Genomic DNA, 23,887 nt, shown 5'->3' on the forward strand with positions numbered 1-23,887 from the left:
AACTCAGCGGGTGCAGCAGCATCTATGGAGCGAAGGAAATAGGCGACGTTTCGGGCCGAAACCCTTCTTCAGAACATAGTAGGCATAGATTATGTGGGCAAGTCAGGAGAATGGGGTTAGGAGGAAGAGATAGATCAGCCATGATTGAATGACAGAGTAGACGTGATGGGCCAAATATCCTAATTCTGCTCCTATCACTTATGAATATGATACATCAAACTAATGCCAATGCCACTGTTCAATTTGACATAACTGATAATCCCATTCATTGTTGCCATGTCCCTTGATCTGGCAGAGTAGACCCAGCTTTTGCCAGCACTCAATAGACAATAGACAATAGACAATAGGTGCAGAAGTAATAATAATAATGGATGGGATTTATATAGCGCCTTTCTAATACTCAAGGCGCTTTACATCGCATTATTCATTCACTCCTCAGTCACACTCGGTGGTGGTAAGCTACTTCTGTAGCCACAGCTGCCCTGGGGCAGACTGACGGAAGCGTGGCTGCCAATTTGCGCCTACGGCCCCTCCGACCACCACCAATCACTCACACACATTCACACACATTCACACACAAGTAGGCCATTCGGCCCTCCGAGCCAGCACCACCATACAATGTGATCATGGCTGATCATCCCCAATCAGTACCCCGTTCCTGCCTTCTCCCCATATCCCCTGACTCTGCTATCTGTAAGAGCCCTATCTAGCTCTCTCTTGAAAGTATCCAGAGAACCGGCCTCCACCGCCCTCTGAGGCGGAGAATTCCACAGACTCGGTCCACACTGGTGGTGTCATCAAATGCAATCCCTCTCATGGCAAACAGAGGCCACTGGGCCCCAAAGGAGAGAGACACAAAAAGCTGAAGTAACTCAGCGGGACAGGCAGCATTTCCGGTGAGATCGCTCCAGACATGCTGCCGGTCCTGCTGAGTTACTCCAGCTTTTTGTGTCTATCTTCGTTTTAAACCAGCATCTGCAGTTCCTTCCTGCACTCCTACAGGAGGTAGCTCTGGGTGAACACACTGTGTTTACTGCCCACCCCAGGAATAAATAGCCAACCTCACAACAGTAACTCAGACAATAACAAGGAGAGAATGTGGTGTCTCCCCACAAACTCAGGACTGCATTTACAAACATGTTCTCTCCCCTGTCTCACTCACCTCTCCGATCTTTTGGAATCCAAGAGCAGCAACAGAGATCAACGGCCCGGTGCTCCGTAGAGTCGGGATATTTTGCTGTCAAAATCAGGCTTGGGTTCACTTCTCGGGACTTCTCTTCCATCAATCGGGGACATTGCGTGCAAACGTTGCTTGTCCAAGGCCAAAAGACCCCACACATCTCCATCATGGACTGTTCACTCTGCTGCCCTCGGGCAAAAGGTATCGCAGTATAAGGAGCAGAACGGCCAGTTTTGCAACAGCTTCTTCCCCCGAGCCATCAGAGCCTTGAATTCCATGTAATGTGCCGCCACCATTATCTATTTTACCTTTTTGTCTATTTTATCTTTTTGTTATTTTATGTTGCACGGTGAGTCAGATGCAACAACATTTCGTTCAGACTTGCATTTGTTGGTGTATTTTTGAATGGCAATAAAGTCTTTGATAGATTGACTGGTTTCCTGCTTCCCTGCTGTGTAAATATCCACAAGTATATTTTTCAGAAGGGGCTTATGTGGGAATTGCGTGAACTTTGAGGAGAGGTTGAACAACGAAGTTGTCTGGGACTTGGGAATGAGCCTCTCTGCTGCACATTCCAGGTCTCGGGAATGTGTGTGCGACTCCAGATAGTTCTGCTTGCATTTCATAACCCCGCTGGGAGAGATAGGGAGGAGGAACTCTCTGCTCTACAGTGGGAACTGGATAGAGTGGATGTGAAGAGGATGGTTCCACCAGTGGGAGAGTCTAGGACCAGAGGCCGCAGCCTCAGAATGAAATGACGAACCTTTAGAAAGGAGATGAGGAGGAATTTGTGTAGAAGGAACTACAGATGCTGGTTTATTCTGAAGATAGATACATGAAGTGGGAGTAACACAGCGGGTCAGGCTGCATTCATGGAGAAAAGGAATGGGTGACATTTCTGGTAGAGATTCTTCCTCAGACCCTTCAGAATGTCTTTAGTCAGAGGGTGGTGAATCTGTGGAATTTATTGCCATGGATGGCTGTGGAGGGCAAGTCAATGGATTCTATATAAGTATTTGATAAGTGGTTATGGGGAGAAACATAGACATAGAAACATAGAAAATAGGTGCAGAGGTAGGCCATTCGGCCCTTCGAGCCTGCAGCGCCATTCAATATGATCATGGCTGATCATCCAACTCAGTATCCTGTACCTGCCTTCTCTCCATGCCCCCTGATCCCTTTAGCCACAAGGGCCACATCTAACTCCCTCTTAAATATAGTCAATGAACAGGCCTCAACTACCTTCTGTGGCAGAGAGTTCCAGAGATTCACCACTCTCTGTGTGAAAAATGTTTTTCTCATCTCGGTCCTAAAGGATTTCCCCCTTATCCTTAAACTGTGACCCCTTGTCCTGGACTTCCCCAACATCGGGAACAATCTTCCTGCATCTAGCCAGTCCAACCCCTTAAGAATTTTGTAAGTTTCTATAAGATCCCCCCTCAATCTTCTAAATTCTAGCGAGTACAAGCCGAGTCTATCCAGTCTTTCTTCAGATGAAAGTCCTGACATCCCAGGAGAAGGCAGGAGTATGGGGTTAAAAGGGAAAGATAGATCAGACATGATTGAATGGTGGAGTAGACTTGATGGGCCGAATGGTCTAATTCTGCTCCTATCACTTAAGACCTTATGACTACATAACATTAAACTCAGCAACTATGAACTTTTATTGACTATATTTGGTTGCACTATAGACTTTGGTTTATGCACTAATATTACGGTTAATAATTTATTGAATTTATTTATAATTAATTTGTATTATCTGTGCGTACTGCATTTACATACATGTCTGCCCTTTCTATGCCTCTCCTGATTTTATATACTTCTGTTAGGTGTCCTCTCAGCTTCCGACGTTCCAGAAATTCTTTACAATGCCATTTTTTTTCTCACTTTCTATCTATAAAAAAAAATAATTTAGATTATTTTTAAATAAAATATTAAAAAAAAAAAAAAAACAGAAATAAAAATCCAAGTTTGTTCAACCTCTCCTTATAGGTAACACCTTCAAATCCAGGTAGCAATCTGGTAAAACTCTTCTGCACCCTCTCTACAGCCTCCACATCCTTCCTAAAGGACATCCAGAACTGCACACAATTCTACAAGTCATGTCCTTAACATCCTGTTGTCGAGGCCAGTTGCACAATCCATGATTTTGTTCCTGTTGAGTGTCAAATCTCTTTCTAATTAGTTTAGTTTAGTTTACAGCACGGAAACAGACCCTTTCGCCCACCGAGTCCGCACCGACCAGCGATCCCCGTACATTCCCCGTACAGTCAACAAAATAGAGAGAGTACAGAGGAGATTTATTAGAATGTTGCCTGGGTTTCAACAACTAAGTTACAGAGGTAGGTTGAATAAGTTAGGTCTTTATTCTCTGGAGCGCAGAAGGTTAAGGGGGGACTTGATAGAGGTCTTTAAAATGATGAGAGGGATAGACAGAGTTGATGTGATCAAGCTTTTCCCTTTGAGAATAGGGAAGATTCAAACAAGAGGACATGACTTCAGAATTAAGGGACAGAAGTTTAGGGGTAACATGAGGGGGAACTTCTTTACTCAGAGAGTGGTAGCGGTGTGGAATGAGCTTCCAGTGGAAGTGGTGGCGGCAGGTTCGTTGGTATCATTTAAAAATAAATTGGATAGGCATATGGATGAGAAGGGAATGGAGGGTTATGGTATGAGTGCAGGCAGGTGGGACTAAGGGAAAAAAGTTGTTCGGCACGGACTTGTAGGGCCGAGATGGCCTGTTTCCGTGCTGTAATTGTTATATGGTTAATTGTTATATGGTTATTAACACTACCCTACACACACTAGGGACAATTTACATTTATACCAAGCCAATTAACCTACAAACCTGTTCGTTATTGGAGTATGGGAGGAAAATCAAAGATCTCGGAGAAAACCCACGCGGGTCGCAGGCCGGGGAGAATGTGCTAACTCCGTACAGAGAGTGGGATTGAACCCGGGTCTCTGGGACTCTACCGTTGTGCCACCATGTTGCCCCAAGTTCTTAAGTTTCAGAAATCAGCTTAGTCAAAGTTCCTGTTAGGTCTATTTTGGTTCCTCTTGACCACAAGTTCCCATTTCCTATGTTTTCCATAGATCGGTCTCTTTTACACTCTTTTCATATATATTTTTTAATTATTTTGAGCCGCTGACGCACAGCGACAGAGATCCGGGTTCAATCCTGAGCTCGGGTGGAATTTACACGTTCTTCCTGTGATCGCATGGGTTTCCTCCTGGTGCTCGGGTTTCCTCCCACATCCCAAAGACATGCAGCTTTGTCCGTTTATTGGTCTCTGTAAAATTGGCTCTAGTGTGTAGGGAGTGGATGAGAAAGTGGGATAACATAGAACCGGGCGGCACAGTAGCACAGTGGTAGAGTTGCTGCCTCACAGCGCCAGAGACCCGGGTTCGATCCCGACTACGGGTGCTGTCTGTACGGAGTTTGTACCTTCTCCTCGTGACCTGAGTGGGTTTTCTCCAAGATCTTCGGTTTCCTCCCACACTCCAAGGACGTAGCATGTGGGTTAATTGTTTTGGTATAAATGTAAAACTGTCCCCAATAGTGTGTGTAGGATGGTGTTAGGATAGTGTTAATGTGCAGGGATCGCCTGTCGGTGTGGACTCGGTGGGACGAAGGGCCTGTTTCCACTCTGAATCTCTAAACTAAACTAAACTTAACTGCACTAAACTAAACTAAACTAAACTAAACTAAACTAAACTAAACTAAACTAAACTGCACTAAACTAAACTAAACTGAACTAAACTAAACTGCACTAAACTAAACAATAGTTTGCTGATTAGTCATTGCCATTTTTGATTGCAACTCTAAAGTGAATCCTTACATACTGAGTCATCAACCCATTCAATATTATTCACCAGTTCCTCTTTATTAGAAGTTCATGTCCGTTATAATTGCCCGCGACTGTTAACAGGTTCGATCCTGACCCCAGGTGCTGTCTGTGTGGCGTTTGCACGTTCTCCCTGTGACCGCGTGAGCTTTCCTCCGGGTGCTCCAGTTTCCTGGCACATTCCAAAGACATAAAGGTTTGCACATTCATTGACTTCTGTAAATTGTAGATTCTCCCTAGTGTGTAGGATAATGCTAGTGTACAGGGATCGCAGGTCAGCATAGACTCGGTGGGCCGAAGGGCCTGTATCCACTCTGTATGAAAATCTAAAGGGCGGCAAGGTAGGGCAGCGGTAGAGCTACTGCCTCACAGCGCCAGAGAGCCAGGTTCGATCCTGACCCCAGGTGCTGTCTGTGTGGAGTTTGCATGTTCTCCCTGTGACCAGGTGGGCTTTCCTCCGGCTGCTCCAATTTCCCCGCACATTCCAAAGGCGTAGAGGTTAGTCGGTTAATTGCCTTTTGTAAATTGACCCTAATATGCAGGATGCAAAACTGGGATAATACGGAACTAGTGAATGGGTAGACACAAAATGCTGGAGTAACTCAGATTAGATTAGATTAGATCCATTATTTGTCATTCAGACCTTTCGGTCTGAACGAAATGTCGTTGCCTGCAGCCATACATATAATAATAATAAACAACAAAACACACAATAAACACAAATTAACATCCACCACAGTGAGTTCACCAGGCACCTCCTCACTGTGATGGAGGCAAAAGTCTTAAAGTCACAGTCTCTTCCCCTCCTCATTCTCCCTCTGCTCTGAGGCGATATGTTGGTACCCCAGATATGTTATTACCCCAGACATATGTATACAAGTCTGAAAGTTGTGATGCCCAGGTTTAGGAACAACTTCTTCCCAGCAACCATCAAGTTATCGAACACTACAAACACCAACTAAACAACAAACTCCAAGCTAGACAAAAAAGCTGGAGAAACTCAGCGGGTGCAGCAGCATCTATGGAGCGAAGGAGATAGGCAACGTTTCGGGCCGAAACCCTTCTTCAGAATTTATAGGCTGTTTACATTCGCCAGCCTGAATGAAAAAGATTCTTGACAACTGTTGACCAAAAAGAAAATTCCTCAAATAAAAGGCAGGTCTGACTTCAAAGGAAGGCAACACTTCTCACATCATTTACACCAGACCCCTGCTGCCCCAGCAGACAAAGGCAATTCTCAATGAAGTGTAAAATCTGCCTGCTGTGGAGCACTGCTTTCAAAACCCTTTTGTGTATTTATTTCTCCAGTGTCTTGCTGCTTTTCCAGTTCTCCTGAAAGATTTCCTTCGCTCCATAGCTGCTGCTGCACCCGCTGAGTTTCTCCAGCATTTTTGTGTACCTTCGAACTTCCAGCATCTGCAGTTCCTTCTTGAACACCCCTGAAAGATTTGCTGGCGTGCTGGGCCTGGGCTACGTTTCCATGCAGGCCAGGACTTTCCCAAGTCGCTCCCCACCCCCAACATCATGATTAGGTTTTCCGCTGGCACGGAATTTAACGCGGGAAGAAGGTACAGGAGCTTGAAAACTGTAACGTCCAGGTTCAGGAACAGCTTCTTCCCTACAGCCATCAGGCTATTGCACACAACAACCCCCAATAAGGTACACAAAAAAGCTGGAGAAACTCAGCGGGTGCAGCAGCATCTATGGCTCCATAGATGCTGTTGCACCCACTGAGTTTCTCCAGCTTTTTTGTGTACCTTCGATTTTCCAGCATCTGAAGTTTCTTCTTAAACCCCCAATAAGGGTCTGAAGAAGGGTTTTGGCCCGAAACGTTGCCTATTTCCTTCGCTCCATAGATGCTGCTGCACCCGCTGAGTTTCTCCAGCATTTTTGTCTACCTCCGATTTTCCAGTATCTGCAGTTCCTTCTTAAATAAATAGTTTAGCATGGTGCTGCCTCACCCATCCATGTTCTCCAGAGATGCTGTCTGACTCACTGAGTTACTCCAGCACTTTGTGTCCTTTTCCGCAAACCGGCATCTGCAGTTCCCTGTTTCCACTGCTGGAGAAACTCAATGGGTCAGGCAGACTTCGGCCCTTGGAGCCAGCACCGCCATTCATTGTGATCATGGCTGATCGTCCCCTATCAATAACCCGTGCCTGCCTTCTCCCCATATCCCTTGACTCAACTAGCCCCTAGAGCTCTATCTAACTCTCTCTTAAATCCATCAATCCATGTTGTGTCTATCTTCTGGCTGTCCCAATGTCTTTTTAACCTGATGGTACCTTAACAAGGCACCTCATCAGCAAACGGTTGGAGGAGTGTGGTCCACCCTCTAGACTGGGAGGGAGGGTGGGAGGTGAGGAGGAGGAGGAGTGTAGAATTGGCCGCCTCCTCAAGGGGCCAGGTTGCAGAGTGGATTTACAGATTTTACGTTTTAACACCAGGAAACTCAATTTGGGATACTTTTCAGATGTGCTTATTTTTTTCACGAGTTTTTTCCCCAACCAGTGTGTCAGCGTTTCTGCGGTTGTGCAGGCGCCGGACTGCTACTTATTTTTCCTTTTCAAAAAGTTGCTGCCTAACTTTTTTTTGTGTGTGTTTGGTCCACCCCTGTCCCCTCCCACACACACACACACACACTTCAGTGGAACGGGTTTCTCCCATTTGGTTCTCAGAGTCTCAGGGAGAAAGGGAACCGCTCCTCGTCCCGGAGAAAGTTGAAACTACTTTTTTTTGTATGTGGAAAGTTTATATTTTTTCCCCTCGGAGTGAGTGAACGAGTCCGGGGCCCAATGTGAATCTCTCGCTGGCCCGGAGAGGGAGGAATACCGTATATATTTATGAATTAAAGAGCCTGCGATCCGTCTTGAGAGAAAGACACAGAGAGAGAAAAAATGCGAGGAGCGGGTCTGCTGTTTCTTTGCATGTGGGTCAACAACTGTTTGTCTCAGCCCACCGAGCCTCCAGAAGGTGAGAATCTCTTAACTTTCCCCGGGACTATTGAAGTTGAAAGTGAGTTGGTACAGTTGAATTTACTCTCTGTATGTATTTGCAATCTCTTTCGAAAGATGCCTCTTTTTCCCCCCTAGTGATCTGTGTGGAAAAACAGGTAAAATTCCATTCAGGTCTTATTTTGTAAGACCACCTTTAAACACGGTGTGTCTTAAGGGGGGACAAAAATGCTGGAGAAACTCAGGGTGCAGCAGCATCTATGGAAATAGGCAACGTTTCGGGTCGAAACCCTTCTGTTGAGGAGGGGAGTGGGTGGTCAATTAATTAATTAATGTGGCGGCCACAGGGGACGACTTGGCCATGTTTTCTGTCGGCTGTGATCCCTGTTTGGATTCTGTTAGTGTTGGCAGGGTGTGTGGGGAGGGTGAGGTTTTGGATTTGATTGGAAAATTCTGTGTTTGTGTGTGAGAGAGGTTTTTTTTTTAGATCATCATTTCTATTTTCGAAAGACATTTATTTGCACCAAGTGGGAACGTTGTAGACTGAGGTGTGACCGGGATGGTCAAGGCTGGGGAGGGGGGGAGGATCCAGAGGAGAGTCTGGGTTGATGCCAGTGGGTAGGGCGATGGGCAACTGGATGGACTGCCAGTGGATGGAGCAGAGGTCACTGGATACTCTGGCAGTGCTGGTTCACTGCCAGTGTGTGGGGTATTGGTCCTCTGGGCATGCTATGCACAGGGGGCACTTGATCACTGGACGGGCTACCAGTGGATAATCATACTTTAGTAGACAAGTATGTTTTGCAACATACGAGGAAATTGATTTGCTATACAGTCATATTAATAAGTAGACAATAGACAATTGGTGTAGGAGTAGGACATTCGGCCCTTCGAGCCAGCACTGCCATTCAATGTGATCATGGCTGATCATTAGAAGATTTAGAAGATTGAGGGGGGATCTTATAGAAACTTACAAAATTCTTAAGGGGTTGGACAGGCTAGATGCAGGAAGATTGTTCCCGATGTTGGGGAAGTCCAGAACAAGGGGTCGCAGTTTAAGGATAAGAGGGAAGTCTTTTAGGACCGAGATGAGCAAATCATTTTTTACACAGAGAGTGGTGAATCTGTGGAATTCTCTGCCACAGAAGGTAGTTGAGGCCGGTTCATTGGCTATATTTAAAAGGGAGTTAGATGTGGCCCTTGTGGCTAAAGGGATCAGGGGGTATGGAGAGAAGGCAGGTACGGGATACTGAGTTGGATGATCAGCCATGATCATATTGAATGGCGGTGCAGGCTCGAAGGGCCGAATGGCCTACTCCTGCACCTATTTTCTATGTTCATCCCCAATCAGTACCCCGTTCCTGCCTTCTCCCCATATCCCCTGACTCTGCTAGTTTTAAGAGCCCTATCTAGCTCTCTCTTAAAAGCATCCAGAGAACCGGCCTTCACCGCCCTCTGAGGTGGAGAATTCCACAGACTCACAACTCTCTGTGAGAAAAAGTGTTTCCTTGTCTCCGTTCTAAATGGCGTACCCCTTATTCTTAAACTGTGGCCCCTGGTTCTGGACTCCCCCAACATGTTTCCTGCCTCTAGCGTGTCCAAGCCCTTAATAATCTTATATGTTTCAACTGGGTCCACTGGGCAGATTACCAGTGTGCGGGGTACTGGTCCTCTGGACATGCTGGGTGCGGGGGGCACAGGATCACTGGATGGGCTACCAGTAGACAATCATCATAATCATACTTTATTAGCCAAGTATGTTTTGCAACACACGAGGAATTTGATTTGCCACAGTCATACTAATAAAAAGCTACAGAACACACAAAATACATTTTAACACAAACATCCACCACAGTGACTCCTCTACATTCCTCACTGTGATGGAAGGCGAAGAAAATCCCTTTCCTTCTTTGTCCTCCAGCGGTCAAGGGCCTCTAGCCTTCCGTTGCCGGGATGATCTTACTCCTGTAGCCGGCAGTGGGCCTCTGGATACTCTGCCAGTGATGGAGTACTGGTCTACCGGGCAGATTGCCAGTGGGCAGTGTGCTGGTCCTCCGGATGGGCTGCCAGTGCAGAGGGCACTGGTCCACTATATCCAGATCTCGACGAGGAGGCCTCCCACAGGCTACGGGAGTAAGATCGTCCCGTCAACGGAAGGTTAGAGGCCACCGACTGCTGGAGGACAAAGAAGGGGAGAGATTTGAACTTTTCTTCGCCTTCCATCGCAGTGAGGAATGTGGAGGAGTCACTGTGGTGGATGTTTGTGTTAAAATGTATTTAGTGTGTTCTGTTGTTTTTCCTGATGTCCACTGAGCGAGGGCTGTATGTATATATGTATGTAGTTTGTTTGTTTATACTATTCTTATAACAAATGTAAAGCACTTTGGCCAACGAGAGTTGTTTTTTAAATGTGTTATATAAATAAATGTGACTTAACTTGACTTGACACTGTGTGCACTAACAGTGAATCGAGTGGGGGGGGGGGGTCTTCTGGACAGGCCTCCGGTGGTGGGTTAATAATTCGCTGGGCAGGCTGCCAGTGGGTGTGGAACTGATTCACTGGACACACTGGCAGTGATGGTGTATTTGTCCTCGGGGCAGTTGCCACTGGTCCACTGGTTAAACTGCCAGTGACTGGGGTGTTGGAACACTGGGTAGATTGCCAGTGGGTGGGGCACTGTTTCACTGGATATACTGCCAGTGCACAGGACATTAGTTCACTGGATAGACTGCCAGTGGGCAGCACACTGGTCCACTGGGTAGACGGATGCATGGGGCACTGTTTGGATAGACTGCCAGTGCCCAGTGCACTGATCTGGGCAGATTGCCAGTGGATAGGGCATTGGTACACTGGGTAGATTGCCAGTGGGCAGCACACTGGTGCAGTGGGCATACTGCCTACGACACCCCAATTATACCCAAGCCAAGCCTGACGGTGTCAAGGTCTGCGCCAGATGTGACTGTACCTCATAGAAACATAGAAAATAGGTGCAGGAGTAGGCCATTCGCCCCTTCGAGCCTGCACCGCCATTCAATATGATCATGGCTGATCATCCAACTCAGTATCCTGTACCTGCCTTCTCTCCATACCCCCTGATCCCTTTAGCCACAAGGGCCACATCTAACTCCCTCTTAAATATAGCCAATGAACTGGCCTCAACTACCTTCTGTGGCAGAGAGTTCCAGAGATTCACCACTCTCTGTGTGAAATTTTTTTTTCTCATCTCAGACCTAAAGGATTTCCCCTCCATCCTTAAACTGTGACCCCTTGTTCTGGACTTCCCCAACATCGGGAACAATCTTCCTGCATCTAGCCTGTCCAACCCCTTAAGAATTTTGTAAGTTTCTATAAGATCCCCCCTCAATCTTCTCAATTCTAGCGAGTACAAGCCGAGTCTATCCAGTCTTTCTTCATATGAAAGTCCTGACATCCCAGGAATCAGTCTGGTGAACCTTCTCTGTACTCCCTCTATGGCAAGAATGTCCTTCCTCAGATCATGATATGGGAATTACGTTTAGTGCAAGATAAAGTCAGCAATGTCTGATCAAGGATAGTCCGAGGGCCATCAAAGAGGTAGATAGTAGTTCAGGACTGCTCTCTGGTTGTGGTAGGATGATTCAGTTGCCTGATAACAGCTGGGAAGAAACTGGTGAACCTTCCCTGTACTGTCTTCTATGGCAAGAATGTCTTTCCTCAGATTTGGAGACCCATCAAGATGTATCAGCCCATGCTTGCTTTGTAAGTTGGGGCATTTAACTTGGTGGAAATGCCCCTAGATGAAGCAGTCGGCACCACATCTGAAGTGCATTTGCTGTGCTTTGTGGTAATCCTGGCCTTTGCTCGTGCCCGCTGTGGCCGAGACACTTTGTCACTTGTCCCCAAAGTGTGGCAGCATCCTCGCACATCCTGGGATCCAAACCTTTGGCCAGCAAGGGGGGGGGGGGCATAGAATGGAGCTGCACCGCACACAGCTGCCCCCCACGTCAGTGCTGAGCTACACTGCCACCAGTTTGTGCGAGAATGTGAACTTTTCACTGGGCAAAAAATGCTCCCAGGGACATTTCACTGCTTGCTGGGTCCCTGGGAATGGATCTGTGGAATGTGGGAGGTCGGGGTTAAATCCTGCACATGAAACCTCCCATTGATGGTAACTCTGGACTGAAGGCAGTGGAAAATTGAATTTCAAGCCGCACTTTAACAATGCAGAGCTGCTGAACTAACAATGGGTGGCACAGCAGCACGGCTGGCCGAGCTAACGCCTCACAGCAGCAGAGTCCTGAGTTCAATCCCAGTCAAGCCCACTGTTTGTTGTCCTTACTGCACAAGTATGGGTGAGGCACAGACACTGTGATCAATCTTCAAGACAAGTCTGAAGAAAGGTCCTGAACTGAAAAGTCATCTGTCCACCGCTCCCTCGACAACACGATGTTGTCCTTCCGTTTCCCTCCCCAGATATTGCCTTGACCCGCTGAGTTCCTCCGGCAATTTGTTCAAGATTCCAGCATCAGCAGTTTCTTGTGGTCGACAAAAATTATACACGAGTTACGGAAAGAAAAAACACTGCGAATCAAAAACAAGGCAGTCGTACAAAACCACAGTTAGAAAACAAGTCCATGACTGTACAAGAGTTGGTCCATATTGTTCTATAGACTTTAGAGATACAGTGCGGATACAGGCCCTTCGGCCCATCGAGTCTGTGCCGACCAGCGATCTCCCCCGTACACTAGCACTATCCTGCAGACTCGGGGCAATTTTTACAAGTTACTGAAGCTGATTGACCTACAAATCTTTTGGGATGTGGGAGGAAACCGGAGCACCCGGAGAAAACCCTTGCGGTCACAGGGAGAACGTACAAACTCCGTACATAGAAGCATAGAAACATAGAAAATAGGTGCAGGAGTAGGCCATTCAGCCCTTCGAGCCTGCACCGCCATTCAATATGATCATGGCTGATCATCCAACTCAGTATCCTGTACCTGCCTTCTCTCCATACCCCCTGATCCCTTTAGCCACAAGGGCCACATTTAACTCCCTCTTAAATATAGCCAATGAACTGTGGCCTCAACTACTTTCTGTGGCAGAGAATTCCAGAGATTCACCACTCTCTGTGTGAAAAATGTTTTTCTCATCTCGGTCCTAAAAGATTTCCCCCTTATCCTTAAACTGTGACCCCTTGTTCTGGACTTCCCCAACATCGGGAACAATCTTCCTGCATCTAGCCTGTCCAACCCCTTAAGAATTTTGTAAATTTCTATAAGATCCCCCCTCAATCTTCTGAATTCTAGCGAGTACAAGCCGAGTACAGACAGCACCCGTAGTCGGGATCGAACCCGTGACTCTGGCCATTTACCATGTTGTCTGATTCTGTTCACCCCGTTGTAGCTCTGTACGTTCTTTAAAAGAACCCCCCACCCCCGTTATGTCCCGCTCCCTAACATTTCCCCCAAGCCCTGCAAACCCCTGCCTTTGAACCTTGCTTCTGTTTCCTCCCCTCGTGCAAATAGAGTCCTCCAGATTTAACCACATTGCCAAAAAACTCTTCTCCCCCTTTGGCAATTAAGTCCCAGCTTCCAATTCTCCTCTCAGTTGTTTAGTTTAATTTAGAGTTGCATCCTGGAACAAGGCCATGGAGCCCATGCCGACCATCGATCACCCATTCGCACTAGGTATGATATCTCATATTAATGATCTGGATGAGGGAATTGAAGGCAATATCTCCAAGTTTGCGGATGACACTAAGCAGGGGGGCAGTGTTAGCTGTGAGGAGGATGCTAGGAGACTGCAAGGTGACTTGGATAGGCTGGGTGAGTGGGCAAATGTTTGGCAGATGCAGTATAATGTGGATAAATGTGAGGTTATCCATTTTGGTGGCAAAAACAGGAAAGCAGACTATTATCTAAATGGTGGCCGACTAGGAAAAGGGGAGATGCAGCGAGACCTGGGTGTCATGGTACACCAGTCATTGAAAGTAGGCATGCAGGTGCAGCAGGCAGTGAAGAAAGCGAATGGTATGTTAGCTTTCATAGCAAAAGGATTTGAGTATAGGAGCAGGGAGGTTCTACTGCAGTTGTACAGGGTCTTGGTGAGACCACACCTGGAGTATTGCGTACAGTTTTGGTCTCCAAATCTGAGGAAGGACATTATTGCCATAGAGGGAGTGCAGAGAAGGTTCACCAGACTGATTCCTGGGATGTCAGGACTGTCTTATGAAGAAAGACTGGATAGACTTTGTTTATACGCTCTAGAATTTAGGAGATTGAGAGGGGATCTTATAGAAACTTATAAAATTCTTAAGGGGTTGGACAGGCTAGATGCAGGAAGATTGCTCCCGATGTTGGGGAAGTCCAGGACAAGGGGTGACAGCTTAAGGATAAGGGGGAAATCCTTTAAAACCGAGATGAGAAGAACTTTTTTCACACAGAGAGTGGTGAATCTCTGGAACTCTCTGCCACAGAGGGTAGTCGAGGCCAGTTCATTGGCTATATTTAAGAGGGAGTTAGATGTGGCCCTTGTGGCTAAGGGGATCAGAGGGTATGGAGAGAAGGCAGGTACGGGATACTGAGTTGGATGATCAGCCATGATCATATTGAATGGCGGTGCAGGCTCGAAGGGCCGAATGGCCTACTCCTGCACCTAATTTCTATGTTTCTATGTTCTCATAAATCGAAGGTGGACCTATCCTTTATTGTCATTCAGATTTAAATAACAAAACACACACTTAACACAGTTTAACATCCACCACAGTGAGTCTACCAGGCACCTCCTCACTGTGATGGAAGGCAAACGTCTTAAAGTCCTTGTCTCTTCCCTCCTTGTTCTCCGTCTGCGCTGGGGCGATCCAGGCTTCCGATGTTGTGACCCCGCCGGGTGATGGTACGTCCCGCGGTCGAATCCAAGCCCCGCGAACGGGCCGGTTCAAACTCCGCGGCCCGGGGTAGGTCAAAGCTGCCGCCCCCCAGTCCAGCTGGTGTTGCGGGAGCTCCGGAGAAACAGGGTCACCAACCTGGGACCTGCGAGCTCCCGATGTTGTCGTCCTCTGGGCCCACGGCCCAGTCCACTGGGCAGACATGATTGATGGCTAGGTGGACTCGATGGGCTGAATGGCCTATTTCTCCTCCTATCGCTTATGACCTAATGGATAGCACTCAACAAATGCTGGAGAAACTCAGCGGGTGCAGCAGCATCTATGGAGGGAAGGAAATAGGCAATGTTTCGGGCCGAAACCCGAAAGGGTTTCGGCCCGAAACGTTGCCTATTTCCTATTGCCTAGCTCCTGTTGCCCCACAGACATCAGGCCATTAAACACGACTTCAAACAAACTCTGAAAGAAGGGTTTCGTCCCGAAACGTTGCCTATTTCCTATTGCCTAGCTCCTGTTGCCCCACAGACATCAGGCCATTAAACACAACTTCAAACAAACTCTGAAAGAAGGGTTTCGTCCCGAAATGTTGCCTATTTCCTATTGCCTAGCTCCTGTTGCCCCACAGACATCAGGCCATTAAACACAACTTCAAACAAACTCTGAAAGAAGGGTTTCCTCCCGAAACGTTGCCTATTTTCTTCGCTCCATAGATGCTGCTGCACCCGCTGAGTTTCTCCAGCATTTTTGTGTACCAATGAAATTCTTGCTTGCTGCAGCACAACAGAATATGTAAACATAATACAGGACGGGAGATAAAAGTTCAAGGGTGTCTATATACCATAGACCATATATAAATACACAATAAATAAACAGATAAAGTGCAAAAGGCTGTTATAGTTCAGAGGTAGATAAAAATGCTGGAGGATCTCAGCGGGTGCAGCAGCATCTATGGAGCGAAGGAAATAGGCAACGTTTCGGGCCGAAACACTTCTTTCAGAGTTTGTTTGAAGTCGTGTTTAATGGCCTGATGTCTGTGGGGCAACAGGAGCTAGGCAATAGGAAATAGGCAACGTTTCGGGCAGAAACCCTTCTTTCAGGGTTTGTTTGAAGTCGTGTTTAATAGCCTGATGGCTGTGGGGAAGCAGCTATTCCTGAACCTGGATGTTCCAGATTTCAGGCTCCTGTACCTTCTTCCCGATGGCAGCGGGGAGATGAGCGTGTGGCCAGGATGGTGTGGGTCTTTGATGATGTTGGCAGCCTTTTTGAGGCATGGCGGTCATAGGGAGAACGTGCAAACTCCACACAGGCTGCACCCGAGGCCAGGATCGAAGCTGGCTCTACCCGCTGCACCACTGCACAGCCCTGTTTTTTGCCTCCTTGCCCTCCCAGATTCCAACGCTCTTGAGTGTGCCTTGAAACAGTTTGTACGGTTTAACAGGTGGCTTGTGGCTTGGCCAGGTGACCCTGCCTCGAATTCTCTGCCGCCATTTATGGCTTGTGTCTAATCAGCAATGTGCCACAGGGGAAGGAAGGCTTTGAAATCCCCTATAGCTGAGATCACTTGCATGAGGCAGCTCGGGGCCACATTGGATGAGGAACTTGTCCAGTTTGTTTTGCTGTTGTCAGGAGTTTCTGTTCTTCGAAGAGCAAACGTTGCAGCCCGTTTATCTTTCTGACATTCACTGAGGCCCAGCGCATGGAATATTGTTTTGTCCCAGTCCTTCAGGGTGAAGATAAAAAATCATGGTACATTCTGGGGTTATAATTTAGACTTGAATTAATAAAAATAGACAACAGGTACAGGAGTAGGTACACAAAATTGCTGGAGGAACTCAGCGGGTGCAGCAGCATCTATGGAGCGAAGGAAATAGGCGACGTTTCGGGCCGAAACCGTCTGAAGAAGGGTTTCGGCCCGAAACGTCGCCTATTTCCTTCGCTCCATAGATGCTGCTGCACCCGCTGAGTTCCTCCAGCAATTTTGTGTACCTTCGATATTCCAGCATCTTCAGTTCCCTTTTGAACACAGGTACAGGAGTAGGCCATTTGGCCCTTCAAGCCAGCACCGCCATTCAATGTGATCATGGCTGATCATCCCCAATCAGTACCCCGTTCCTGCCTTCTCCCCATATCCCCTGATTCCGCTATCTTCAAGAGCCCTATCTAGCTCTCTCTTGAAAGTATCCAGAGAACCTGCATCCACCGCCCTCTTGCATTTCGTTGTCTCCGTACTGTACACTGCACAATGCCAATAAAGTTTGAATCTGAATCTTATGCAGAGAATTCCACAGACTCACCACTCTCTGTGAGAGAAAGTGTTTCCTCGTCTCCGTTCTAAATGGCTTACTCCTTATTCTTAAACTGTGTGTGTGGCCCCTGGTTCTGGACTCCCCCAACACCGGGGACATGTTTCCTGCCTCTACTGTGGGTCTCGCAGTTCGAGTGTCTCACAGAAACACAGAAAAATAGGGAGAGGATGAGGAAACTCTTTGCCAAAATGTGGAATTAGAATTGGAGACGTGGCGGGAACATTCTGCTCCTCTCTTTACTTTAGACTTTGGAGAGACAGCCGGCCATTCGGCCCACCGAGCCCATGCCGACCAGCGATCCCCCCCGACACCAGCACTATCCTACATGCTCGGGACAATTTACAATTTGCAGAAGCCAATTAACTTACAAACCTGCACGTCTTTGGAATGTGGGAGGAAACCGGAGCACCCGGAGAAAACCCATGGGGAGAACGTACAAAATCATACACATTTAATTTGTGTTTATTGTATGTTTTGTCTTTATTGGTTCTGTGTATGACTGCAGGCAACATAATTTCGTTCAGACCGAAAGGTCTGAATGACAATAAAGGAATCTAATCTAATCTAATCTAATATAGCAGCTGTAGTCGGGATTGAACCTGGGACTCTGGCGCTGTGAGGCAGCAACTCTACTGCTGCATCACCGTGACAACCCTCCCCCCCCCCCCCCTCTAAGTTGTGTCAGTACGAGAGGCAGTTAGACAACGGGAGAGCCGATCAGTGTACAAAATGTTAAGGAGGGAGTTAGTTTAGTTTAGTTTAGCACCACGGAAGCAGGCCCTTCGGCCCGCCGAGTCCATGCTGATCATCGACCACCCATTCACACTAGTTCTATGTTATCCCACTTTCTCATCCACTCCTTACACACGAGGGGCAATTTACGGAGACAAATTCGCCTACACAAGCCCGCGCGTCTTGCGATGTGGGAGGAGACCGGAGCCAATGCCGTCACAGGGAGAACGTGCAAACTCCACACAGACAGCACTCGAGGTCGAGACGGAGCCATAGGTGAGGCAGCAGCTTCACCAGCCTCGGTTATAAACTAACACTATCCTACACTCAGTCGGGACAATTTACAACTTTACCAAGTCAATGACCCTACGAACCTGTACATTGATGGAGTGTGGTGGGGTAAACCGGAGCACCCGGAGAAAACCCACGCAGGCCACGGGGAGAACGTACAAATTCTATACAGACAGCACCTGTAGTCAGGATTGAACCCGGGTCTCTGGCGCTGTAAACCCCTGTCCCACTTAGGAAACCTGAACGGAAACCTCTGGAGACTTTGCGCCCCGCCCAAGGTTTCCGTGAGGTTCCCGGAGGTTGCAGGTGGTTGCCGGAGGTTGCAGGTAGTGGAAGCAGGTAGGGAGACTGACAAAAACCTCCGGGAACCGCACGGAAACCTTGGGTGGGGCGCAAAGTCTCCAGAGGTTTCCGTTCAGGTTTCCTAAGTGGGACAGGGGAACATTTGTTAGGCAGCAACTCTGCCACTGTGCCACCGTGACTGTGCTGCCCTGAGCTGCTGCTGGCTAAGTCTGCACATCAAGACTAGGGAGAGTGACAGAGACATCTCTATTCAGCTTTAACATGAAGACAAAGGCGGTCTGATTCACAAGAGGAACATCACCATTTGTACTGGGCATTCTGCCCCAGACTCAGTTGTCTAATTGGTACTCTCTCAGCGGCTGTGATGTTAGGGAACATCTCCGAATCACAGACTGAAACCAATAAGAAACAATCCCAAAGATAGGCACAAAGCACTGGAGTATCTCAGCAGGTCAGGCAGCATCTCTGGAGAAAAAGGTTGGCTGACAATTCGGGTCGGGACCCATCTTCAGACTGTCTCTTTCTGTGCTGTATCGATCCATGGCTTTATGTGTCGGAAGGAACTGCAGATGCTGGTTTAATCCGAAGATAGACACAAAAAGCTGGAGTAACTCAGCGGGACAGGCAGCATCTCTGGCGAGCAGGAATGGGCGACGTTTCGGGTCGAGACCCTTCTTCAGACTGAAAGTCGCGGGAAAGGGAAAGGAGAGACATAGAGGATGATGTAGCGAGATAAAGAACAATGAATGAAAGATATGCAAAAATATAATGATGATAAAGGAAACAGGCCATTGTTTGCTGTCAGTTGAGTGTAAATGAGAAGATAGTGTAACTTGGGGGGTGTGGGGGGGGGGGGGGGAGTACTCTGGCATTCTCAATTCAATTCAATTTTTCAATTAAAAAACTTTATTGGCATGATAAAAATACATTGTTCTATTGCCAAAGTATAAAACATGACATACATATTTAAAATGCATAAGTATAAATACAAGTATACAGTGCATGGATAGATATGTCCCTGTACATAAACTCGCAATAGGCCTATAGCCCTTTATTGATGCTACACGTTCTTGTAGCTGTAAGCAGTACAACACAATAGCAAGTTTAGCAACTCTCTCTCTGTCTCTCTCTCTGAATTGAATTGAATTGAATTGATTTCAAGTTCAAGTGAGTTTATTGTCATGTGTCCCTGTATAGGACAATGAAATTCTTGCTTTGCTTAAGCACACAGAAAAATAGTAAGGCATTTACTACAGTACAGATAAATGTGTCCATATACCATGATATAAATATATACACACATGAATAAATAAACTGCAAATAAAGTGCAAATAACAGAAAGTGGTTATTAATAATCAGAGTTTTGTCCGAGCCAGGTTTAATAGCCTGATGGCTGAGGGGAAGTAGCTATTCCTGAACCTGGTTGTTGCAGTCTTCAGGCTTTTTATAATTAGGGACAGTGCATATTAATAAACATTTGCATGTAATATGCAAGATTGTAGCCAGTAGCTGATTCCCAACACAAGGTAAACACATCCCAACACAAGGTAAAAACAAAAGACAAAAACAAACAATAAAGTAAAAAAATAGCAATTAAAGGGTACCATGGGTTATTTTTAATGTAGATTATGATTGCAATTTTGATTTTCCAGTAACCATATTTTTAGATGTTTGGTAAATGAGGTAAGGGTTGGCAGATCCCGTATGATGCATGGTATCGCGTTCCAGTTCTGCGACGTTCGATATGAAAATGCTGACTGCCCAAAGACACTTATCCTAAACGGGACAATACAATCACCCCTGGAGGCTGCTCTTGTCGACCTATTTGTGTCTTTTTTTTTCTTTTTTTTCTCTCTCTCTCTCTCTCTCTCTCTCTCTCTCTCTCTCTCTCTCTCTGTCTCTCTCTCTCTCTGTCTGTCTGTCTCTCTCTCTCTCTCTCTCTCTCTCTCTCTCTCTCTCTCTCTCTCTCTCTCTCTCTCTCTCTCTCTCTCTCTCTCTCTCTCTCCTTTTAAAAAAAATATCTTTCATTCATTGTTCTTTATCTCTCTACATCATCTTCTATAACTCTCGTTTCCCTTCCCCGTGATTTTCAGTCTGAAGAAGGGTCTCGACCCGAAACGTCACCCATTCCTTCTCTCCAGAGATGCTGCCTGTCCCGCTGAGTTACTCCAGCATTTTGTGTCTATCTGCGACTTTATGACTCTGGTCTCTCAAGTAATGAAGGGGTGGATGGGCTGGGTGGGGCAATGGTAGAGTTGCAGCCTCACAGCGCCAGAGACCCGGGTTCGATCCTGACTACGGGTGCTGCCTGTACGGAGTTTGCACGTTCTCCCCGTGACCGTGTGAATTTCCTCTGGGTGCTCCGATCTCCTCCCGCACTCCAAAGACATAGAGGTTTGTAGGTTGTTTAAGAAGGAACTGCAGATGCTGGAAAATCAAAGGTAGACAAAAATGCTGGAGAAACTCAGCGGGTGCAGCAGCATCTATGGAGCGAAGGAAATAGGCAACGTTTCGTCCCGAAACGTTGCCTATTTCCTTCGCTCCATAGATGCTGCTGCACCCGCTGAGTTTCTCCAGCATTTTTGAGTACCTGAGGTTTGTAGGTTAATTGGTTTGCAATAAAAATTGTAAATTCTCACTTGCGTGTGTGGGATAGTGCGGGGATCGCTGGCCGGCATGGAATTGGCGGGCCGAAGGGCCTGTTCCCACGCTGTATCTCGATACACTACTTTGTCATTCTTCAAACTGGTGTCGGCTGTTTGAAGACATCCAGCTCCTCGGCATCAATCTGTTTTGAATTGCAATCACAAGCCTCAATGAGTCCCAAGGCGAGAGGCATGCGTAACTTTATTTCAACCCAGGCTCCTGCTTAATCAGCAGTGGGAGCATGGAGCCAAGCTACGGTGCAGGCTGTGGAGTACGTCATCCAGACCTTGACTTACCAATGCCAATAAAGCTGCGGAACAAACATCCATCCCAAGAAAGGAGGTCCAAGCCCGTTGGGTCGAAACCCAGAACAAAACGGGTCCAAAGCAATAGGCTCACTGGAGAGGAAAAGACTACAAAAAGTAGTAAACACTGCCCAGTCCATCATCGGCTCTGACCTTCCTTCCATCGAGGGGATTTATCGCAGTCGCTGCCTCAAAAAGGCCGGCAGCATCATCAAAGACCCACACCATCCTGGCCACACACTCATCTCCCTGCTACCTTCAGGTAGAAGGTACAGGAGCCTGAACGACTGCAACAACCAGGTTCAGGAATAGCTACTTCCCCACAGCCATCAGGCTATTAAACCTGGCTCGGACAAAACTCTGATTATTAATAACCCATGTTCTGTTATTTGCACTTTATCAGTTTATTTATTCATGTGTGTGTATATATATATATAATGGTATATGGACACACTGATCTGTTTTGTAGTCAATGCCTACTATGTTCTGTTGTGCTGAAGCAAAGCAAGAATTTCATTGTCCTATACAGGGACACATGACAATAAACTCACTTGAACTTGAACAATTGAAGGTGTCGTCTGTCACTTCTGCACATCAGAGGTCAGAGTTTCCACAGACAAGTAACAAAACGGGTTGTTTGATTTGGATGTGGGTTTCTGGCACGGTTTCTCCCAGATGGGAGGGATCGTGTAACTGGAGCCACACTGGTGAGTGTAATGTCTGGCCGTTTGTAGAGGGAGCCGCCGTTACTACATTCAAGGGGGTGGAGGCGGCTTTGAAGACTGTGGGCTGGAGACATTCCTGGAGGATTTCATCACGCTGGGTCCCTGCTCAAACAGCTCACCGCCCACCTCCGCTCCCCCCCATCACTTGCCGACTCACCGAACCACGCATGTTGAAATAAGGGAACTGCAGATACCGATTTACCAAGGAAAGACACAAAGTGCTGGAGTAACTCAGCGGGCCAGGCAGCATCCCCGGAGGGCATGAACAAGTGACGTTTTGGGTCAAGAACCTTCTTCAGAGATCATAGAATCATATGATGGGAGTAGAATTAGGCCATTCGGCCCATCAAGTCCACTCCGCCATTCAATCATGGCTGATCTATCTCTCTCTCTCCTAACCCCAATCTCCTGCCTTCTCCCCATAACCCCTGACACCCGTACTAATCAAGAATCTATCTATCTCCGGCTTAAATATATCCACTGACTTGGTCTCCATAGCCCTCTGAGGCAAAGAATTCCACAGATTCACCACATAAAGAAATTCCTCCTCATCTCCTTCCTAAAAGAAAGTCCTTTAATTCTGAGGCTGTGACCTCTAGTCCTAGACTCTCCCACAAGTGGAAATATCCTCTCCACATCCACTCTATACAAGCCTTTCACTATTTCAATGAGCCCCCCCCCCTCCCTCATTCTTCTAAAGTCTAGCGAGTACAGGCCCTGTGCTGTCAAACGCTCATCATATGTTAACCTACTCATTCCTAGGATGATTCTTGTAAGCCTCCTCTGGAGATGTATCTCTGAACTAAGTCTGTGGAATTCTCTGCCTCAGAGGGCGTTGGAGGCAGGCCCTCTGGATGCTTTCAAGAGAGAGCTAGATAGGGCTCTTAAAGATAGCGGAGTCAGGGGATTTGGGGTGAAGGCAGGAACGGGGTACTGATTGGGGATAATTAAGGAACGGGGTACTGATTGGGTACCTTAAGAAAGCGCACCTGTCCCCCAGATAACAATAACAATAACAATAACAATTACAGCACGGAAACAGGCCATCTCGACCCTTCTAGTCCGTGCCGAACACGTATTCTCCCCTAGTCCCATATACCTGCGCTCAGACCATAACCCTCCATTCCTTTCCCGTCCATATAACTATCCAATTTATTTTTAAATGATAAAAACGAACCTGCCTCCACCACCTTCCCTGGAAGCTCATTCCACACAGCCACCACTCTCTGAGTAAAGAAGTTCCCCCTCATGTTACCCCTAAACTTCTGTCCCTTAATTCTCAAGTCATGTCCCCTTGTTTGAATCTTCCCTACTCTCAGTGGGAAAAGCTTATCCACGTCAACTCTGTCTATCCCTCTCATCATTTTAAAGACCTCTATCAAGTCCCCCCTTAACCTTCTGCGCTCCAAAGAATAAAGCCCTAACTTGTTCAACCTTTCCCTGTAACTTAGTTGCTGAAACCCAGGCAACATTCTAGTAAATCTCCTCTGTACTCTCTCTATTTTGTTGACGTCCTTCCTATAATTAGGCGACCAAAATTGTACCCCATACTCCAGATCCTGACCAACTTCTACCGCTGTACCATCGAGAGCATCCTGACCACCTGCTTCACGGTATGGTACAGCAGCTGCACAGTTGCGGACAGGAAGGCACTACAACGGGTGGTGAAAACCGCTCAGCACACCATCGGTGCCCCGCTCCCTGCCATGGATGCCCTCCACCGAAAACGGTGTC

The 23,887-nt window shown here is 47.1% G+C and overlaps 1 protein-coding gene across 1 annotated transcript in view; it reads left to right on the forward strand.

The window, feature by feature from the left end:
- Window positions 1-7,430: 7,430 nt before the first annotated feature.
- axl (AXL receptor tyrosine kinase) overlaps window positions 7,431-23,887 on the forward strand; it is a 90,402-nt gene continuing 73,945 nt past the window's right edge. The window contains exons 1-2 of the mRNA XM_033014344.1: window positions 7,431-7,997; window positions 9,121-9,130. Of these exons, the coding sequence (XP_032870235.1) occupies window positions 7,926-7,997; window positions 9,121-9,130 (82 nt within the window). The 5' untranslated portion in view covers window positions 7,431-7,925. The remainder of the gene's footprint in view (window positions 7,998-9,120; window positions 9,131-23,887) is intronic.

This window comes from Amblyraja radiata, chromosome 41 (genome assembly GCF_010909765.2).
Source record: "Amblyraja radiata isolate CabotCenter1 chromosome 41, sAmbRad1.1.pri, whole genome shotgun sequence".
Classification (NCBI taxonomy): Eukaryota; Metazoa; Chordata; class Chondrichthyes; order Rajiformes; family Rajidae; genus Amblyraja; species Amblyraja radiata.